The sequence below is a fragment of the Astatotilapia calliptera genome, chromosome 16 (genome assembly GCF_964374335.1).
Source record: "Astatotilapia calliptera chromosome 16, fAstCal68.1, whole genome shotgun sequence".
Taxonomy (NCBI): Eukaryota; Metazoa; Chordata; class Actinopteri; order Cichliformes; family Cichlidae; genus Astatotilapia; species Astatotilapia calliptera.
In genome coordinates, this window is record NC_137437.1 from 13,932,285 (window position 1) to 13,951,238 (window position 18,954).

The window sequence follows — 18,954 nt, forward strand, 5'->3', positions numbered from 1 at the left end:
AATATAGCCCAGAAGAAGCGTATAGTATAGCTTTTATTTTGGAAAGAGCCATTTCTCTGTAATAAACTCTCTTTTCCAAAGATGAGCGATTCCTCGATCAGATAGATTTTTTTTAATTATTATTATTTTGTTGTTTCAGCAACATTAAATTTTAAAACTGTACTTTTGAGTTAAAATATATATTTATAATTTTAATAAATGACAAATTAAAAAGGCATGAACATTTTTTGTATCAAAAAAATATCGAACCGTGACACCAAAATGTCGAACCGAACCGTGAATTTTGTGTATCGTTAGACCCCTAATAGATGGTGTAGGCTTACCTTGGTTCAGACCTTTGAATCTGTACATCGCGGTATTTGATGGACCTGTATTTTCTCAATTGAAAACTAAAAGGCTCAGTGAAGTCTGTGGCAGGACAACACTTATCAAATCAGAACTACTAGTGAATCTACCACCATCGTAATGCAGTTAAAGATTAAGCAGGCTCTATGCCATTAGCCATTTGTGAAGTCTCCATTTTAAGATTTGCGCAATTATTATGTCATCTTGTAAGTGCTATATTTGGATGATGAGGCAAAAGGCTAAGTTATCCACTAAAGCTAGCAAGTTTGATTAGCAAGGTGCTTTCATAGACTTTGTGGGGGGATTGCAAAAATACAAATACAGAATTCTAATAATGAACTCACCAAATCTTTTGCACAGATTTTTGGACAGGCTCTTTGTACAGTTAATCCATTTTAATTAGCCCGGTTGGCAAGCAATGCAACCTTGTCCCTAATAATATGTAACTTTAAGCCTTAATAAAAACTAACATTAGTGAGTTGTGCAGTGGTCTGCATTGTCACCTCACACCAAGAAGATCCTGGGTTCGAATCCACCAGCCAACTGAGGATCTTCTTCATGAAGTTTGTGTGTGTGCAAGGGTTCCCTCTGTGTACTCCGGTTTCCTCCAACTGTCCAAATACAAGCAGTTAGTTGGGTTAGGTTAACTAAATTGGCCATAGGTCTCTGTGTTAGCCCTTCGATATACCGGTGAACTGTCAGGGGTGTACTCATGAGAGCTGACTCCAGCTCCTCCTTCCACTGAATTGGATAAGCTGTCATGGTCCTGGGTCGGTGACCCAGCGCTTTTAGTTATCATTTTCTAGTTTATGATGATGATTATTATTGTTTGAGTTCTGTGTGTTATATTTGGTCTGCCTTTGAGTCTGTGTCTCTGTCTATGGTGTCACCCCATCTGTTTGTGAATCTGTCTGTTTAGTTCAATGTCTTGTCTGGTTCCATGTGTCTGAGTTTCCTGTTTTATTGTGAAGGTCTGTGTCGTATGTGAGTGTGCTCAGTTTACGTTTCCCCTGTCTCGTCAGCTGTGATTTCTCCCAGGTGTGTTCCCCTCCTGTCTCTCATCCCTTGATTACTGCCATCTGTGTATTTAAGCCCTGTGTTTCTCTGTGTCAGTGTCGTGTCGTACCCTCAACTAGCTGTGTGTTCTGCTTCTATGTTCCTAGTGTTTGGTCTCCTGCTCCAGTTTAGTGTTTCTTTCCAGTGTTTCAGTCCTTGGTTCCTCTGTTCTGACTTTTGGTTTTCTTTTGGTGAGTTTAGTTTGTACGAGGTTTTTCCCAGCAATAAAGCTGCGCCTTAAGTTTCACTTCCGTGTCTGAGTTCTGCATTTTGGGTCCACCACTCCTGCTTGCCTGCCACACAGCGATTCAGGACAGAACGACACGACCAGTATGGATCCAGCAGACTCACTGAGGAAGCGCAGCGCAGCCTTTGACGGGACCCGGCTAGCGCTTGGAGGGCCTCCGTGCTGCCGTTCCTCACTAGCTGCTTACCCTTCGGTCCACTCACCTGCTTATTCCCCCCGGATGCCCCGGTCTCACAGAAAACGCTCCCGCCGGTCCCGGGAGGATTACTATGAGACCGCGAGCAACCAGCTTACACCAGCTCAAGCTTTCTACAAGATGTTAGGGATCATTATAGTGCCACCCGACTCACCCAGCATTTCCACATCACAGCAGGAGCAGCCACAGCCGAGTCATTCCTTGTCACATTCTGCCAGCGCTGCTCCCTCTTCTACTTGGAAGCGGCGAACGTGCCGCCAGCACTCACGGCTCCGGCAGGAGCCTGGGACTCTTCTCGACCAACCGCCTAGGGTGAGTGACAAAGTCCCCCTTCATTCGCCTTCTGTGTCGAGGGATAAATGTACCGTTTCCCCCAAGGCCGCTAACGTCAGCTTCATGAACTCTAGAACTTCTGTTCCTCCTGTTCCAGAAAATGACAGAATTCATTTTGAGAGCGATCGTTTCCACTTTGGTTCAAAAGACTGTGCTTCTGATGCTCCTTCGGACCCAGGAGTTAAGACTGTTTCATCTGGAACTGTTTATTCTGGGGCTATGTCAGCTCAGTTAGCCGCCCGGCCCGAAGCTCGGCTAGCCGCCCGGCCCGAAGCTCGGCTAGCCGCCCGGCCCGAAGCTCGGTTAGCCGCCCGGCCCGAAGCTCGGTCGCCACCTCCACCACATTCAGCCTCGCTTCCCATAGCACAGTCACATCCACAGCCTGACTTACTACAAACCTTATTTCAATCCTTAGCCCAGTCAATAGCTCAGTTGGTAGAGGAATCATCAGCCTTATCGTCAGCTCGGTTTCCAACTTCACAACCATCATTTTCCCGACCTTTTCTTCAGTTGCCCTCAGCTCAGCCACCTATACAGCCATCATCTTCACCTACACCTCCGGTACAGCAAGCTATGTCTATCCAACCCTTACAGAACTGTTCCACAACCTCGAATCCTAATCAGAGAGACAAACCAAACAATATTGTTATCAGTCCTCAAAAGCTGGCCAGTTCTGAGACTGAGATTCACTCCAGGGCCTCCCCAGAGGCTGGGTTTCAGCCCCCAGCAGACTCTGGACCCCTGGCGGTTAAGAAGCCAGCTGAGGACCGCACCCGGCCGTTGCTGCCTGAGCAGACTCAATGCTCTGTGCAGCTGCAGTCTGCCATGTGTTTGCCAGAGGCCCGTGTGCCTGGTTCTGTTCTGTCCCTGCCGGAGGCCCGTGTGCCTGGTTCTGTTTTGTCCCTGCCAGGGGCCCGTGTGCCTGCTGGTTCCGATCTGTGCCTGCCAGAGGCCCGTGTGCCTGGTTCTGTTCTGTCCCTGCCAGAGGCCCGTGTGCCTGCTGGTTCCGATCTGTGCCTGCCAGAGGCCCGTGTGCCTGGTTCTGTTCTGTCCCTGCCAGGGGCCCGTGTGCCTGCTGGTTCCGATCTGTGCCTTCCAGGGGCCCCTGTGCCCACTGGTCCTGAGACTGTTTTCGCTGGAGGGCCCGAGGAGCCCGTCCAGCCTCCTGCTTTGCCAGCTGGGGGGCCCGAGGAGCCCGTCCAGCGACCTTCTTCGTCAGCTGGGGGGCCCGAGGAGCCCGTCCAGCCACCAGCTGCTGCACCAGCAGCCTCATCCACACCCGCAGCAGCAGCCGCATCCACAGTTTCATCCACACTGCCTGCTGCAGCGCCTCCGTCTCCGGCTTCCACGCCGCCGCCAGCTGCTTCATCCTCGCCAGCTGCAGCCTCTGTGTCTCCACCCACGCCAGCTGCAGCCTCTGTGTCTCCACCCACGCCAGCTGCAGCCTCTGTGTCTCCACCCACGCCAGCGGCAGCCTCTGTGTCTCCACCCACGCCGTCGCCGGGTCCAGCTTTAGGTCCACCCACGCCGTCGCCTGGTCCAGCTTCAGCATCCTCTTCGGCATCTCCTGGTCCAGCCTCTGCTTCAGCTTCATCCTCATCTGCCTCGCCTGGTCCAGCCCCCGCATCAGCTCCAGCATCGACTGCAGTGGCCTCCTCTTCAGCGTCACCAGTTTCGTTTGGCCCAGCCTCGGCCTCTGCCTCGTCTGGTCCACCCTCCGCCTCGCCTGGTGCCGCAGGGATCACGCCACCTTCAGGTCCCAAACTACCGCCTCAACATCATCGAGCGTTTGTCAGGCCTCTTGTTGGGCATCGTCACCACCGTGGCCGCCCTCCGGACTTCTGTTGCCACCCCCGCCTTCTGCGTGGACAACCTCCTACACGCCGCCACTGCCTTCCGTGTGGTCGGCCCCCGGACCTGCACCCGCGCCGCCGTTGCCGTCCGCACGGTCGGCCCCCGGAACTGCACCCGCGCCGCCGTTGCCATCTGCACGGTCGGCCCCCGGAACTGTTTCCACGCCACTGCCTACTGCGTGGCCGGCCTCCGGACCTGCCCCACTGCCGCTGCCATTCGCATGGTCGGCCTCCGGAACTGAACTGTTTTGGCCTCCTGTGCTGTTGGCCCCCTGAACTTGGCCATCTGGGCCTTTTTGGACTCTGTCCCTCCGTCCTGGGCCCCCTCCGCCCGCCCTGGTCGGGTGCTTTTCTTTTTTGGTTTTGGTCCGTTTTTGTGTTTCTGCTGGGCTGTCTGGAGCCAGCCCTTGAGGGGGGGGTACTGTCATGGTCCTGGGTCGGTGACCCAGCGCTTTTAGTTATCATTTTCTAGTTGATGATGATGATGATTATTATTGTTTGAGTTCTGTGTGTTATATTTGGTCTGCCTTTGAGTCTGTGTCTCTGTCTATGGTGTCACCCCATCTGTTTGTGAATCTGTCTGTTTAGTTCAATATCTTGTCTGGTTCCATGTGTCTGAGTTTCCTGTTTTATTGTGAAGGTCTGTGTCGTATGTGAGTGTGCTCAGTTTACGTTTCCCCTGTCTCGTCAGCTGTGATTTCTCCCAGGTGTGTTCCCCTCCTGTCTCTCATCCCTTGATTACTGCCATCTGTGTATTTAAGCCCTGTGTTTCTCTGTGTCAGTGTCGTGTCGTACCCTCAACTAGCTGTGAGTTCTGCTTCTATGTTCCTAGTGTTTGGTCTCCTGCTCCAGTTTAGTGTTTCTTTCCAGTGTTTCAGTCCTTGGTTCCTCTGTTCTGACTTTTGGTTTTCTTTTGGTGAGTTTAGTTTGTACGAGGTTTTTCCCAGCAATAAAGCTGCGCCTTAAGTTTCACTTCCGTGTCTGAGTTCTGCATTTTGGGTCCACCACTCCTGCTTGCCTGCCACACAGCGATTCATGACATAAGCAGAAGAAAACATTTGGATGAAGTTATAAAAAAGTCAGTTGTAATTTTTTCTACAGAAACCGTAGCCAGCTTTTCTTCCATGGTGTAAACATCTTTAGAAACAACAACGTACATGTAACATATACACATAGTCAACAACATACTCACAACGTATACGTTAATGTCAACAACACACATGTAATGTACACCTAAATTCAACAATGTATGTTTATAGTGTTGATCATTATAGTAAGATACATTAATGAAAAAAGAATAGCTAAAATACATACCTCCTGCTCAACAGTTATTAACATTTAGCTCTGCACAACATGCAACATCACCATGCTAAATGCTAACGAATAAATTCATCTTAAATGTTAATTAATGGTTAGCACCATCTTTGTTTCTCATATTAGCATGCTCGCATTTCCTAATTTGCAACATGTATGGTACAGATTTAAAAATGAAAATATAATATGTTTGATAGTAGTTGAGCATAAATTAAATAGCTGGACAACTTTAAATTGTTAATGCTTTTAGATAATCCTCTGGGGCACTCCAGCGTGTATTCCATATAATAACCGCCCACGCTTAAACAGCTGAATAACAACAGATTTCCATGAAACACATGAAATTGTATTCAAGAAATTAAACAATAAATATGACCCTCAAGTTGGTGTTAACGAAATGTCTCTGGGTGTCGAATAGTTTCTCAGTGAATGTAATCACTATTTTTAAATATGACACTCACTCTACTTACAATAAACTGAAGCACCTGTAATAATTATTCGGAAACTTGCACAAGTAAACAGAGCCTGTGAGGGCAATTTAAATGTAAACATTAAAAGGCTGTTGCTAAATGGAAATGTCGTTTCTGTTTGCCCTGATGTCTGATCAAAAACAAACAATAGACATCTGCAATATTTCGCTGTCCTATCACCAACCTCCATCCTATGAGGAAAAAGGTCAACAGAAGAGCTCCAAATGGGATGGTGATCCCAAAATAACAATCCCAACAAACGCCCCCCCTCCTCTCTTAAACACAATCACACAATCAAAGCCCTACTGCCTTTCCTTCATTGTTTAATTTCTGCTGGCTATCTTAGATATCTCTGCGGCTGTTCTTATCTTTGACCTTCAGCTTGTTGCTTTGTCGTCACCCCCTTACATGCGCACCCTCCACCCACCTACCTGCTCCCACCCCCACGCCAGTGTGCTGCGACCTTCAGAGGGGTGTCATTACTCCCTGACCCATTTGACGATCCCCTCATGTGGAATGTGCATATGCCGAATCGCTGTGGATCTGCACAGTATGGGGTGAGGTGAAGTACTTACAGAAATATGACTTGACACGCTTTATCAAATGGGGAAAGATGAAGACGAAACAGCTGCTGGTGCTGTCGTAAGCAATCTGGCCGTGATTGAATAAAAGTGTCAGGAAAAGGGCTGCTTGATGGTCTTTTGTTCTCCCCCATCCAGCTTGATGTTAGTTTGAGCTGTCAGGAGGGAATCACAGCTGGGTGATTTATCAATACTTGGAGTGACCTTGTAGCCACACTGCTATGTGTGTGTGGGTGTTTGTGCAAAGGCTTGTATCTGTGTGTGGCTCTCCCAGATTAAAAAAGACACAAAGTGGAATATTTTCAAAATAGTTGGCACACATAGACAAAGACTTGGCTTGACTTGGAACAAAATTCTCTCTTCTCTTAAACATAGTAAGTGGATTGTTCTGCCAACACGATAAGGGTATTTTTCTCGACATCAGAGCACTCAAAGCAGCACCGGGAAATGTTTGGGAGAAGTGTGTCTCTTTTAACTAACTTTCACAATTTTTTTTTCTAAAATCGCTTTACTATTTTTTCCCCCTGACCTGTCCACACGAGCTCTTCTCCTCACTACTTTCTTTGAGATGTACTTGGACAGCCTGTTTTCACAGCAGCCACTGACTGTCTCTGTTGTGATTAAGCAGATGTTTTATTGCAGACTGGAACAGTCATTACTGCCATAAACCCATCTGTGGAATTGCTTTTTATGCAAATTTGCAAAGCATCTGCATAAATAAAGTTCTAATTAATACCTTTCTGCAAACCTCTGCGCTCTTTGATTCCTAAGTGTTCTTAATTGTGTACAAGCAGGTAGAAAGTACAAATCAATGCTCACAACATGAGAAGATTTTGTTCTTCATTTACATTATGTGTGTGTATGTGTGTGTGTGTGTGTGTGGGTGGGAGGGTGGGTGTGTGTGTGTGTGTGTGTGTGTGGGGGTGGGAGGGTGGGTGGGTGGGTGGGTGGGGGTGATTATTTAATTTATTTATTTAGGTAATTCAGATGATAGAGGTAAGAGCAAATAACTAATGACTGTCGCTATAATTGGCAATAGTTTGCAGACTTATAGATTTTTGAAAACACGCTGCTCAGCTGTTAGTTAAACATAAAGCGTGCATTCATACACAATTATATTTTTGATAACCCAACATGGTTAATTATTGACAAATTGTTAATTAAGAGCGAGCTGTAAGCAATTTCAATCAGGGAAAACATTTATGTAAAGTTGCATTGAGTAGCGTTTTTAGCTCCTGTTGTAGGTTACAAGGGAAATAAAACAAAATCTGCTGCTACCGGTTGATTGGGAACTACTGAAGAGTAAAGTTTCCCTGAGAACATTAAGGCTGCTTTATAGATCCCTTTGTTGTGAGGGTGCCAATGGAAGCTCATTAATTTCCCCAGGTTTTTAATGGGGAGTGTTGAACATGTGGCAAGAGTTGTCTTGGTGGGACTCTTATGGCTTGCACTTATGCTGCTGGAAGGAAGCTATTTGTTAATTGTAACAGTGTCCTTTGCTAAGTAATCGAGCCCATTTTATTGTACAACCCAATTTACTTAAGCTGTGTTGACAATTTGTCATTCAATTCATATCAGTCACTTCTCTTCTTTCATGCCCTGTTTTGCAACTTATTAGCCGTGATTTTATTTGCACCTGCAAACATTACCCTCTCCTTGTCATCTCATCTCTGTCCAGTACATATCACCTTTAAAACTAACCTTGTGCAACTCCACCTTGGGTTTGGGTATGGACGTTCTATAATAATACAGCATAATAAAGCACAGTAAAAGGTACAAAGGCATTTAGATTAAACCCCCCCAGTATCTCTGAAATCACAAGACGAAAGGAAGTGTTGTGGATGAAGAAGGACTTTGTTTAATGATTAAAGGCGGCATCTGAGGCATGAGCGAGAAGGAGGAGGAGCTGTCAGCGAGGTCAGGAGACAAATGACAAATGGTTTTGAAAAAAAAAAACATGTTGGGATAGAGGCAAGATCCTCAGCTTCAACTTTAACTTTTATTTTGAAGTGTTTAAAGAACAGCACTGTTTTAAAGCAAAAGGACTTTCCCACTTGCACGTTAAAGTGTGTAAAGTAAAGCCTGTGTGCTAACCTTCAGCCAAATGCATCAAAACTCACTGTATGACATTTCATCATTCAGCCACTGACAATCCTAAACACATGGCCAAAGCAACCAAAGTGCCCCACACAGACAATTTATTGATGAGAATAAATGCTGTGTAACCGTCTAACTATGCTGTGATCCATGTTTGATATTTACTAATGCTAGCACAAACAGTACTAAACATTTGAAATGGGGTATAAATACCAAATTAGAGACTATAGAAGTTGAAGCTTTTGTACAGAAGTCGGTATCATTTACGTAATTAACATGCAGCCTGGGAGCCAGATCAACACGGCCCACTGGGTGGCTTGGCAAAGTTCGAAAATTTGGAACAAAATGCTTCACATCTGTAGTTTTTTCAATAAAATATGTCAGCCCGGTGACGCCTTTATACACAAGAGTGAAAATGTATTGTCAAAAGGGAAATTAAATGTCATCATCGTGACAGCTGGCTTCAAAGTCATAAAGAGTAACATGCTATTGTTGTTTAGGTCCAAGAACTCTGGAGGTGTTGTACTTTTGCAGAGCCGTTGTAAATTATAATCCACATACCATAAGAGACACAGCACCGAAGCACCTCAGTGTGTTCTTCAGTCTGTTTTGTGCAATTAATAAATGTGAACACTTTTAAAATGTGCTTGTTCTTCTTTAAACTTAGATTTAAGTTTAAAATAAGTCCGTGACACACACAAACACAAAAGTGATAGAGGGAAAGCTTTCTTCGACAATGCAGTGCCAGTTTCTTGCACAGCAAAAAATACAAACATACGCGCTGCTACTCTGTTTCTCTCATCAGCTAGTGAGATCTAGCAACTTTTAGCATAATGAATTTAGCAGGGATGCCTTCTCTACACAGCCCATCAGTCCTACCATCTAGGAGATTAAATTATGTCTGTAAGCATTAAAGCTTTGATGCTGTATTTGGGCCGCATGCATGCATCCATTTGCAAAATTCTATATAACAAAATTAAAAACATGGACACCTATGGAAAATGGCTTGGCACTAGCACTTAAACCCAACCACTCCAAACAGTCTGCTGACTAATGCATTTCTAATCATTTCTGTGATCAATGTTAGCTACTGTGCAATAAGATTAATCAGCCATATGCAAAGCTAGGATCACCTTGAACAAGGCACGACGAAAGAGAGGAGAAAAAAAGGAGATAAAAGGGCTGAAAGAAAGTGTCCTGCTGTTATGTATGATAAGCACACCGTACAGAAATAAAGCGCACCTGCATTATTCACGTTTTCCATGGCGTTGGTTGTGTGTGTGTGTGTGTGTGTGTGTCAGTGTGTGTTTCATCGGCATTACACCATTGTGCTTCCCTCAGCTGTGCTTTGGCATCTGTGCATGGCCATCTCATTGCTGAATAGCTGCCTGATTATTCCAAATCTAAGGGAATATTCAAACAAGGCCGATAATGCATTCTTCCATATGATTCTCCAGAGCTGGGACAGCTGTTCAGCAGCTTTCAGTGCCATGTTCAGAAAGGGACAGATTTCTCTGCTCAATTAATAGGCCCCCATTAAAAATCCAGGAAGAAGTTTGACAAATGAAGCAGAGACTGAGTTTGTCTTAGAAAGATAGCTACAAAATAACTATCTCGCATAACTGATAAATAGCACACACTTTGAGCGAAATGATTGGGAAATTAATGTTTAACTTACAAATCAATGGCTGCGCTGAATCACTGTGGCCAGACGAGGCTGACGGATTGAAATTTGCCTGTGGAAGCACACAAAGCCTGCACTATACGGAGAGGAGTGTCGTTTACATTTCTAGACAATAACTGTCAGTAACTTTGTCACTGTGCAGTCATCGAAATTAAACAGATTACAACCAGGTCAATTTCACGAAGCGGTCGTGATAAAAAGCAACATGATAAAACTTTAATGACAAGAAGTGGTCGGCTGTACCCAGGCAGGAGGAATTACTGGAGATCACTGTCTCTTTGTTCACTTCACTTTAGCCACACAGTGATATGAGAACACAGAGCGCTGCTGCTGCTGCTGTGCCGCCGCCACTGCCTCGTAACGTTTCAACTGGCAGATGAATTCTTTCAGTCTGGCTTCGCCCTCTCCCTTTCTCCCTCACTCTCCCAAGAACAACGAGGAGGTTGTCTGTCCAAGGGCACACCTGTAAGGTGCAGACCCTCGACAGGCTTACCTCAGTGGCCTCTCCTGCTGTACTCAAAAGGCAATTATTCCTCTCAGAAGATAGAGCACTGTCAACTTCAAACAGAGGACATTCTTTAGGCAGATTAGGCGAAAATTATGTTTTATTATTTGGGCCCTGAAGAATGAATTGGACTCTATTTGGCCGTCTTTGTGGTGAAATCTAAGACAGTTTAAATGGCAGAGGTATGTTTGGAGTCAAGGTAATACTCTGGTGTCTTTATGAAAGGGCAACAGAGAGGATCAGATTAGAAACTGAACAGCGAGAGTCTTTCAGTGCGGCTGTGCTATCATCTCTGTCTTCTTGTCCGTGCCTGTAGAGAGGTTAAATTAAATGGCTGTAATAAATGTTTTGGTCTTGCTGATGTGGTATGGCTGGCTATCAAACAGAAACACTGTGGAGAAATGGCATGGTGGAAGATCAGAGAGAGGAACAAATGGAGGGTGGGAGAACTATGTCAGCACATTACCAACATTAGAAACGGACTTGTTTTCACTTAAACCTCAATTATAATGGTGGCTCCAGAAACAATTATATTGATGAATGCTTTCTTAGTTACTGTAATTAAATTATTCCATTTAATTAACGAATTATATTGAATTTCTCCCTAGAGGACGGCATTAGCCTCATCTGCTGTTTTACAAACAGGAGTACTCTAATGTTGTGTGCTATGGAAATGATTACTAATGCCTAATGAAACTGTGTCAGATCAGATAAATGCTGTGCACAGTCAACAAGCCAAGCTTGTAACACAGCCAAACTTGAGACAAAACAATAAAGCCAAAGAAAAAATTATTGATTGTATTTTTTCAAGGGCAGGCTTTGTAAAGCTGACATCAAATGAATTATAATGCAGAGTGCCTGCTTCATGTTTTAAAGACTATATAGAAAGTCAAAGAGAATTTGCATTAAGCAGGTTTTAAAAACATAATTGTCCTTGCACCAGTTCAGTCAAGTCAAGCTTTTAATTTACAATGAAAATAACCAGTGATTTAAAATTAACTTTACGTGTCTAGTTAAAAAACCACCCAGATTTAAAAAAGAAAGAAAGAAAAGGTCTTGCTTTAAAAAATTAGTAGCACTAAATTAAAGTGTGGATTTACTGCATAAAATGTCAACCCACTGCCCATTACACTCGTGTGTGTGTGTGTGTGTGTGTGTGGGGGGGGGGGGGGGGGGGATTATACACTATATAAAACTACGTAGAAAGCACACAAACTCTGATGGTTCTGCAGTACAAAGCTACACTATGTAAATGCACAAATGAGGAAAAAAGATATCCAACTGCAGCTGACCATTGCCCTCTGGTGGGTGTGAAAAGCACCTGCTTGAAGATGACTAAATATAGAGGGTAACTTAGATTTGTTTGTATTTCTTGTGTTGCAAATTTCACAAGAGCTCAGATTATTCAAGACAAGAAACAAGCACAAATAAACACAATTTATACCAGTTACACAAAAACAAACCAGCTAATTTATTTCTTATTAAGCTGTTTCGTTTCAAAGGAAGAAAAAGAAAGAAAGCACGAAAACGTTAATCCAACAGTAGTAATGTGATGCATGTGTTTATTGTCCGATCCCATTTTGGCTTGGCCATATTAGTCCATGTGAAAGGAGACAGGAGTTGTGATGCTGTAAGCACATACCGTGCATTCTCTGTCCTCCGCTGTGCAGTTGTTGGGCATATTGTGAGGTTTTAATACGAGGGATATGGCGGAGGGCTCGGCTCACATTCACTGTACAGGAAGAGCCAAGAATGACAGTTGCTCCTCTTGCAGCTGAGACATCCATGGATTTATATTGCACTTTTAAAGGTCAGCACATGACAGGCAATCAGTCAGCTCCCAATTGGATGATCAGCAGTCATTTGAATATGTTTCTAAAAAACTTTTCTCATTATTAAAAAATCTGAAATTGCAAGCATTTTCTTGGGGGTGACTCATCCTGATGTAGGTAAGAGTTTAAAAGCCACCCTTAATATTATGATCACACCATCTTATAAAATATACATAGAAAAAAATCTTTGATAATGGTTATCTTAAAATGCAAAAGGTAAGATGATTTCTTAAAAGAAAAAAAAAGACTTTGCTGTAAGTTAAGAGAAAGCCATAAGATGAAAAAGCAGAGGCAATTTAGAAAACCATAAAGACTTTAAAAGAAATCTCTAATAATTGTGAAATAAAGTGCAAGAGTCAATATGACTTTTGTGTAATATTAAATAAAATTGCTGTATACATTAGAAACATGTTTTCCTCGTATATTTTGGCTTTCAAATATGACCATATGTAACCCGAGCGATTCTCATATTTAAAGCATGTTCAGTCAAGCCTGCAATGGGTGTAGTTACAACATTTTAATAAGAGGACTCAAACTGCCTGAAGGTGAAAGTGGATGGGAGTGGCAATAAATGTCACATTAAAAGAAATCCTAACACACACTGAGGTTTCATATATATATATATATGTGTGTGTGTGTGTGTGTGTGTGTGTGTGTGTGTGTGTGTGTGTGTGTGTGTGTGTGTGTGTGTGTGTGTGTGTGTGTGTGTGTACATATATATATATATGTGTGTTTGTGCCAAATTGTGGCACACCCATATTTCCAGTTCAAGCATGCTCCCGTGGAACCATCATAGGTAGCATAATATACACAGTGTATTATGAGGGGTGTGTGTGGGGTGGTCGACAAGTCAATTCTGTTTTGTTAAGCTGAGTTATAAAGCTGCTGTCACTGATCTCGAGTGGGCTGAAGGCTGTAATCTCCTTTATTTCTGGGCCAAATCCAAGAAAATACAGTAAAGAACAAAAGCAAGTTCCTCCAGGGTCACATTTCCAAGTCTTTAGAGTGCAAAATGAATACAGGACTGGAAGTTTAGCAGGGATTGCCGCAGGACGAAGTTCAAACACCTGCAGGTTAAAGTACAGTACAGTTAATCGGTGCTAAAACGCACAATGGCGTACGCTGCATTTGATTGAAATGCTGAGCTATTTTGATGGAAACATGCGTAGCCTGTATATGCGCGCAGGCTTCGTCGCTGGCTCAGGAATGTTGGCATCAAGTATGCAGTCCTGACAGACAGCTGCACTGCAGTGGCGTTTTTAACATGCCACACCAGGACACAAGCCTGCAGGATCCTCTGTCTCTGAACAAAATCAGAGAGTGCGTGAAGAAATTAGAGCGAAACTACTGGCGAAGCGAGACGCAGAGAACTCACCAGTTTGACTCTATCTGTGGGGATGTTAGAGTTAAAAAGATTGCTGAATTTCCTTTGAAATTTGAGAGAGAAAAGAAAACCATGTGTATAATAAAATATTTCCCCTCAGAAGTCTGTGTCCAGTTTGAAAAACTTGCAGCTTTTATAAAAGCGTAAGAAGCAAAGCATTCTTTTTAAGTATGACCCTGCGGGGTTCTGCACCGACTCCATCAACGAGTCACTGACTCACTTTACTCTAATGTCTGCGAACTGCGCCTGTAAACCGCTCCTTCATGCTCACAAACACTTGACACCTTATTCTCTCGCAAGTGACTCTTTAATCACTAATCCCCAAGAGTTTTGGCGTTATTTCCACCCTCTGCCATTTCACCCCATCACACAACCACAGTATTCATTACACTAGGTGTATCGCGATCGGCTGGTTGCCCTGTTTATTTTGTACATGTTCAGCCCCGCCCTGCAGACGCGCTGATATCACGCAGTTGCGTAATTTGACAAGCCAGCGCAAAATAGGGAGAATGAGCGTTTGACAGCTGCCGTTTTCCTGCTACAGATTTCTTCGAAACAAAAGAACACTTATGCTGCATTCATTCGCTAAAGATTTCGGATAGTTGCCCAGAATCTCTGCTTGCATGGCCGCTGCCGTGAGGAATAATAATGTTTGGGTTGCTCCGCGGCAGGACGCGCAGTTCCTCCAGAAAACCTCCGCACCATTGACATCCGACGGTCTTAGAGGTGAAGATCATGGACAAGTGCTCTGTAACACGAGGGATGCCATCCCGGGAACTTCCTCCTTCCACGATTACAATTTGGTAGGGGCTCGTATTATTATTATTATTTTCTTTCCCCGTCTGCCTCTCAGCATCACAGGCTTTACTGGTGTCAGCAGGTTTAACGCAGGATTACAGTGTGTTGCTGATCAAAGCAAAAAAAAAAGAAAGAAAGAAAAAAAGGCTGTTTTCATTTAAAGATGTGACCCACGATACTGAAGGAAGGCCCGTGTAATTACAGCTAAATCCTGGGCTTTTAACCTCTGCATCGATGCTGCTATTTACTAACTGTTAAGAGGGGGAATTGCAAACAGGACATGGCTGGGATGTGACGCGTTGCTCCCGCTCCTGAAACAACTCCTGAGGAAGATGCATTGCCGTGCAGAGCAACTGCATGTTCTAATTTCAGCCATGTATTCTGAAACAGCTTAGCCTGGAGTGTTTTAGAAGGGCGTCTGCTGCTTGTAGGGAGGGGGTGGTGGGGGCGTCTTTGATGTGGATGGGTGCACACGAGTAGGCCCCAGCATGCATCCCAGATTAATTTACGTCAGTTACTTTTGTTATTGTCAGACTTCTAGTACCTTAAATGGGCAATAATGGGAAGTTCTGAATGTCTCTGATTTTTCATTAACTCTTGCCCCAATTAATATTTCTCCAAGTCCAAAGAAATAATGATATAAACAGATGAGTGCTGACCTTGATAAATCTGAATGAAAAATGTCCTAAAACTAAGCAATTAGTGAGCTTGAATCAATTGCACAACACTTGTATTTCCTATTCTGCTGTCTTTACATCCACAGTAACAATCTTGCTACGACTCACCTGATCATTTTCCTCTGTTTTGCCTCTCCCAGGGTAAATCCGAGATGGACAGCTATTTGTATTCACAACCACAGGATGTAGTAAATTCCAAAATGATGTGCAGAGACAGCACCCTGGCTCTAGAGCCACCTTTCACTGAGGACTTTGCCTCCCCTTACAGCGTCAGCATGAGTTTGCTCCTTCCCGATGTCACATATCTGCACCCAGGCCTTTGCAGGACTGTCAGACAGATCAAAACCGAGCCAACAAACTCTCTGATGCATCCCGCGTGCCAGGGGAGCGGAGTATCGCCAGCAGTCTCTGAATACCCAGGGTTTTTTTGCGCAGCTGACACTGCAAGTGGTAACTTCGTCATCAAGCAGGAAGTGCCAGATTTCCAGGACGTTCCCCTATTTCAGCTTTTGAACTCTGATCTGGAACAGCTCATTCACAGCTCGCAGGTGAACCCCATCCCCATAGCCCCGTTAAGCATTCCCACTGGGAATGTTCATGCTGGCCCAGTCCCGAATTCTACGAAACCTGCGAGCAGCTTGCAGAACGAATGTTTTTCATTTAATCGACGCGTGGGCCATCAGCCAGGATCAACCTATCTGCCACCTTCTCCGCCAAACTCTGAGCCCTCAAGTCCAGACAGGGGCAAAGGAGTCCTTCACAACCTCTCCCCACCTCCATCCTACGAAGCCAGCATCGCCTCTAAGTTAAATTTTGAGACCCACAATTCCATTGACCTTGGACAGACACCCAGCATAGCTCCAATCCAAAACCAAGATCAAATTTCCACGTCTGGATTCATCCAAAGTTCAGGTTCTGGACCAGTACAGCGTTCAAGCCTGACACCAGTTCAAACAACGTCGGGTATTGGCCCGCTGTCCCCGGTGTTGGCTCAGTCGGCTCCAGTTAAGTACAATCGAAGGAATAATCCTGATCTGGAGAGACGGCGGATTCACCACTGTGACGTCCCAGGTTAAGACTTCTGTTCGGTCTCCATAACAACAATTAATTTGAGTTTAAATTTTGTCAACATTAAAAAAGATATAAAATGCAAGTACTTAATGTGCTCTGTCTGTTTGTTTTTACAGGCTGTCAGAAAGTATACACAAAGTCATCTCACTTAAAGGCTCATCTGCGGACGCACACAGGTAAAATGTTCTGAGTTGCACTTCTTATTTTTGGATGAAATTGGTGACGTTGCCAGGCAGAAAAATTGCACTTGGCTTGCAGATGCATTCTGTCTGCTGACAGACCTGGCCCACATCTCACTGCTGTCAAATCAGATAAACCCGCAGCTCTCATAAAGAGAGCAGGGACGACGACAGGACATGGTGTGATTTATGACTCACAGTTGTGGCTTAGTGTGAGTTTGTTTTTTTTAATTGGATGGAGTAGTTTGGTTTTTTTTCTTGCATAACATTAAATATTGAAGGAATTCAAATATATTTAAATATATAATGACTGGCTACCTTTATTCTTCAACTTCTTCCCGATGAAGGTGAGAAGCCGTACCACTGTTCCTGGGAGGGATGTGAGTGGCGCTTCGCCCGCTCTGATGAGCTGACACGCCATTACAGGAAACACACCGGGGCAAAGCCTTTTCAGTGTGGAGTGTGTAACCGCTGTTTCTCCCGCTCTGACCACCTGGCCCTGCACATGAAGAGACACCAGAGCTAGAAACCTCTTCCTATAAAAACATCAATCTTCCTTTCCTGTTTTTTGTTTTGTTTTGTTTTTTTTGGACAAAATACCATCATATGCATATCAGCAAATAAACATGTTAAAAACTGTGAAACTTATTTCACTCACTCCAAAAGGGGCAGATAATCTTAGCAGTGCTGGCCCACAAATACGAATAATAATAATGTAAAAAAGATCAAATATTATGGTTGCCTTATTTTTTTTCCACACAAATGCCTCAGTTTAGGGGATGTTTGCATAGGTATTAGTAAAAAGAACAAAACAAAAAAAACATAATGTAATAACGTAACTATAATGTATCTTTTTTAAGATTTTATTTTAATTCTACACAAAAACATTTTGAAATTTAAATTTTATATTTAGGTGTTTTCATTGTACACATCATATCACTCACGTGTCGTAGGGACATTTATTTAGTATGCTGCAAACTGCTACACTGTAAGTGCAGATATCTATGTATGCTATTAGCCGGAGGGAGGACGATGTTGTTGCAGCTAGTAGGTCAAAGGGTTGGTTGTGCATTTGTGTAATATAGAAAGTAAAAGCACTTAAGTTAAAGTTGCAGGAAAGCAAGTTGCAGAGTTTTCTGAAGCGGTAGCAGGAAGAATAAACATTGAGGGGGTGATGGGCATTGTTTGTGAGCCATGTGGTGATTGCATTGCTTACAACATGAGGACACTTGGTATGAGATATTAAGCGTTGAATGACCAGCACGGTGAATGATCTTTATCTGTGCTCTGACACTGTAACATACACATGGTCCTTACAGAGAGGGTTGTCTTTTTTTTTTTCTAAGTGCAGCAGATGAATCCAAATGTTGCATCTTGATTTTAGGATTTCTGTGAACACTTTCCACTACTGTGGTGTTTAACTTTCAGCGAGATCTCATTTTATATTAGGAATTCGAAGTGCTGAAACAATTTACAATATCTTTGGGAACATTTATTTTCTCTCTCCTGTTCGTTGTCATCGTGGAGAAATCAAAACAATTTGACACTTAATGTTTTCAGTGTGAACATCTATGAAAGTTGATGGTTTCTTTGACTTCTCTCCAAATATCAAACACCTTTTTGAAAGTGCCTTTAACTGCTTAGTTGTTGCTGTTTTTTTTGAATGAATGAATGAATGAAAAACGAAGCTGCCCCTGCCTGTTAAAACCATCGACTATGTTCCTCTTAATTTCCACAATGTAACATTAATAGAAATCTCTATTACCTGACCAAATTTGAATATGGCTTAGCAAAAACTAATTTTAAAGTTTCTGTTATTTAAGATGTATATATTTTGTATCTGCTGTTTTAAAATAAAAATAAAAAAGAACCATGTATTTCTTTTGGATTGTATTACAGTTTAAAATTTTCCTTTTTTAAAATAAATTAGGTTTGTTTATTTTTGTTTTACAAAGTACAAAAAGGATTAGATTACGCCGCTACAGTCGACGCTGTTACGAGTTTATCCAGCCAAGAAAGAAGCGCAGCGAATTATTGCAATACTGTTGAATAAATAAATATGCACAAAGGTCAGAGGTTTGTGTCAAAGCTGAAACATTAACATGTAGCCTAAACTGATCAAATGTCCAATGGAGCTGTGTGTCCCTCACGGTGCAAATAAAGATGTTTTGTGTTGAATATTAACTTTTGAAATGTCTGATAATTTATTCACAACATTTAAAAGGTTTACTCTAGCCATATGTCTCCATGCTAAATCTGGAGAAAACGCTGGCTAATGCTAATCTTTTGTTGCTTGCAGAGCGGGAATATTGCACGTTATTATATAATTTTA

At 43.3% G+C, this 18,954-nt stretch overlaps 1 protein-coding gene across 1 annotated transcript; it reads left to right on the forward strand.

Annotated features, from left to right (window-relative positions):
- Positions 1-14,368: 14,368 nt before the first annotated feature.
- Positions 14,369-18,499, forward strand: klf5b (Kruppel like factor 5b). Its single transcript, XM_026143744.2, has 4 exons — positions 14,369-14,700; positions 15,513-16,443; positions 16,560-16,619; positions 16,970-18,499. The coding sequence occupies exons 1-4, from the start codon at positions 14,521-14,523 to the stop codon at positions 17,146-17,148; spliced, it is 1,350 nt and encodes a 449-aa protein (XP_025999529.1). The 5' UTR covers positions 14,369-14,520; the 3' UTR covers positions 17,149-18,499.
- The last annotated feature ends 455 nt before the right edge of the window (positions 18,500-18,954 follow it).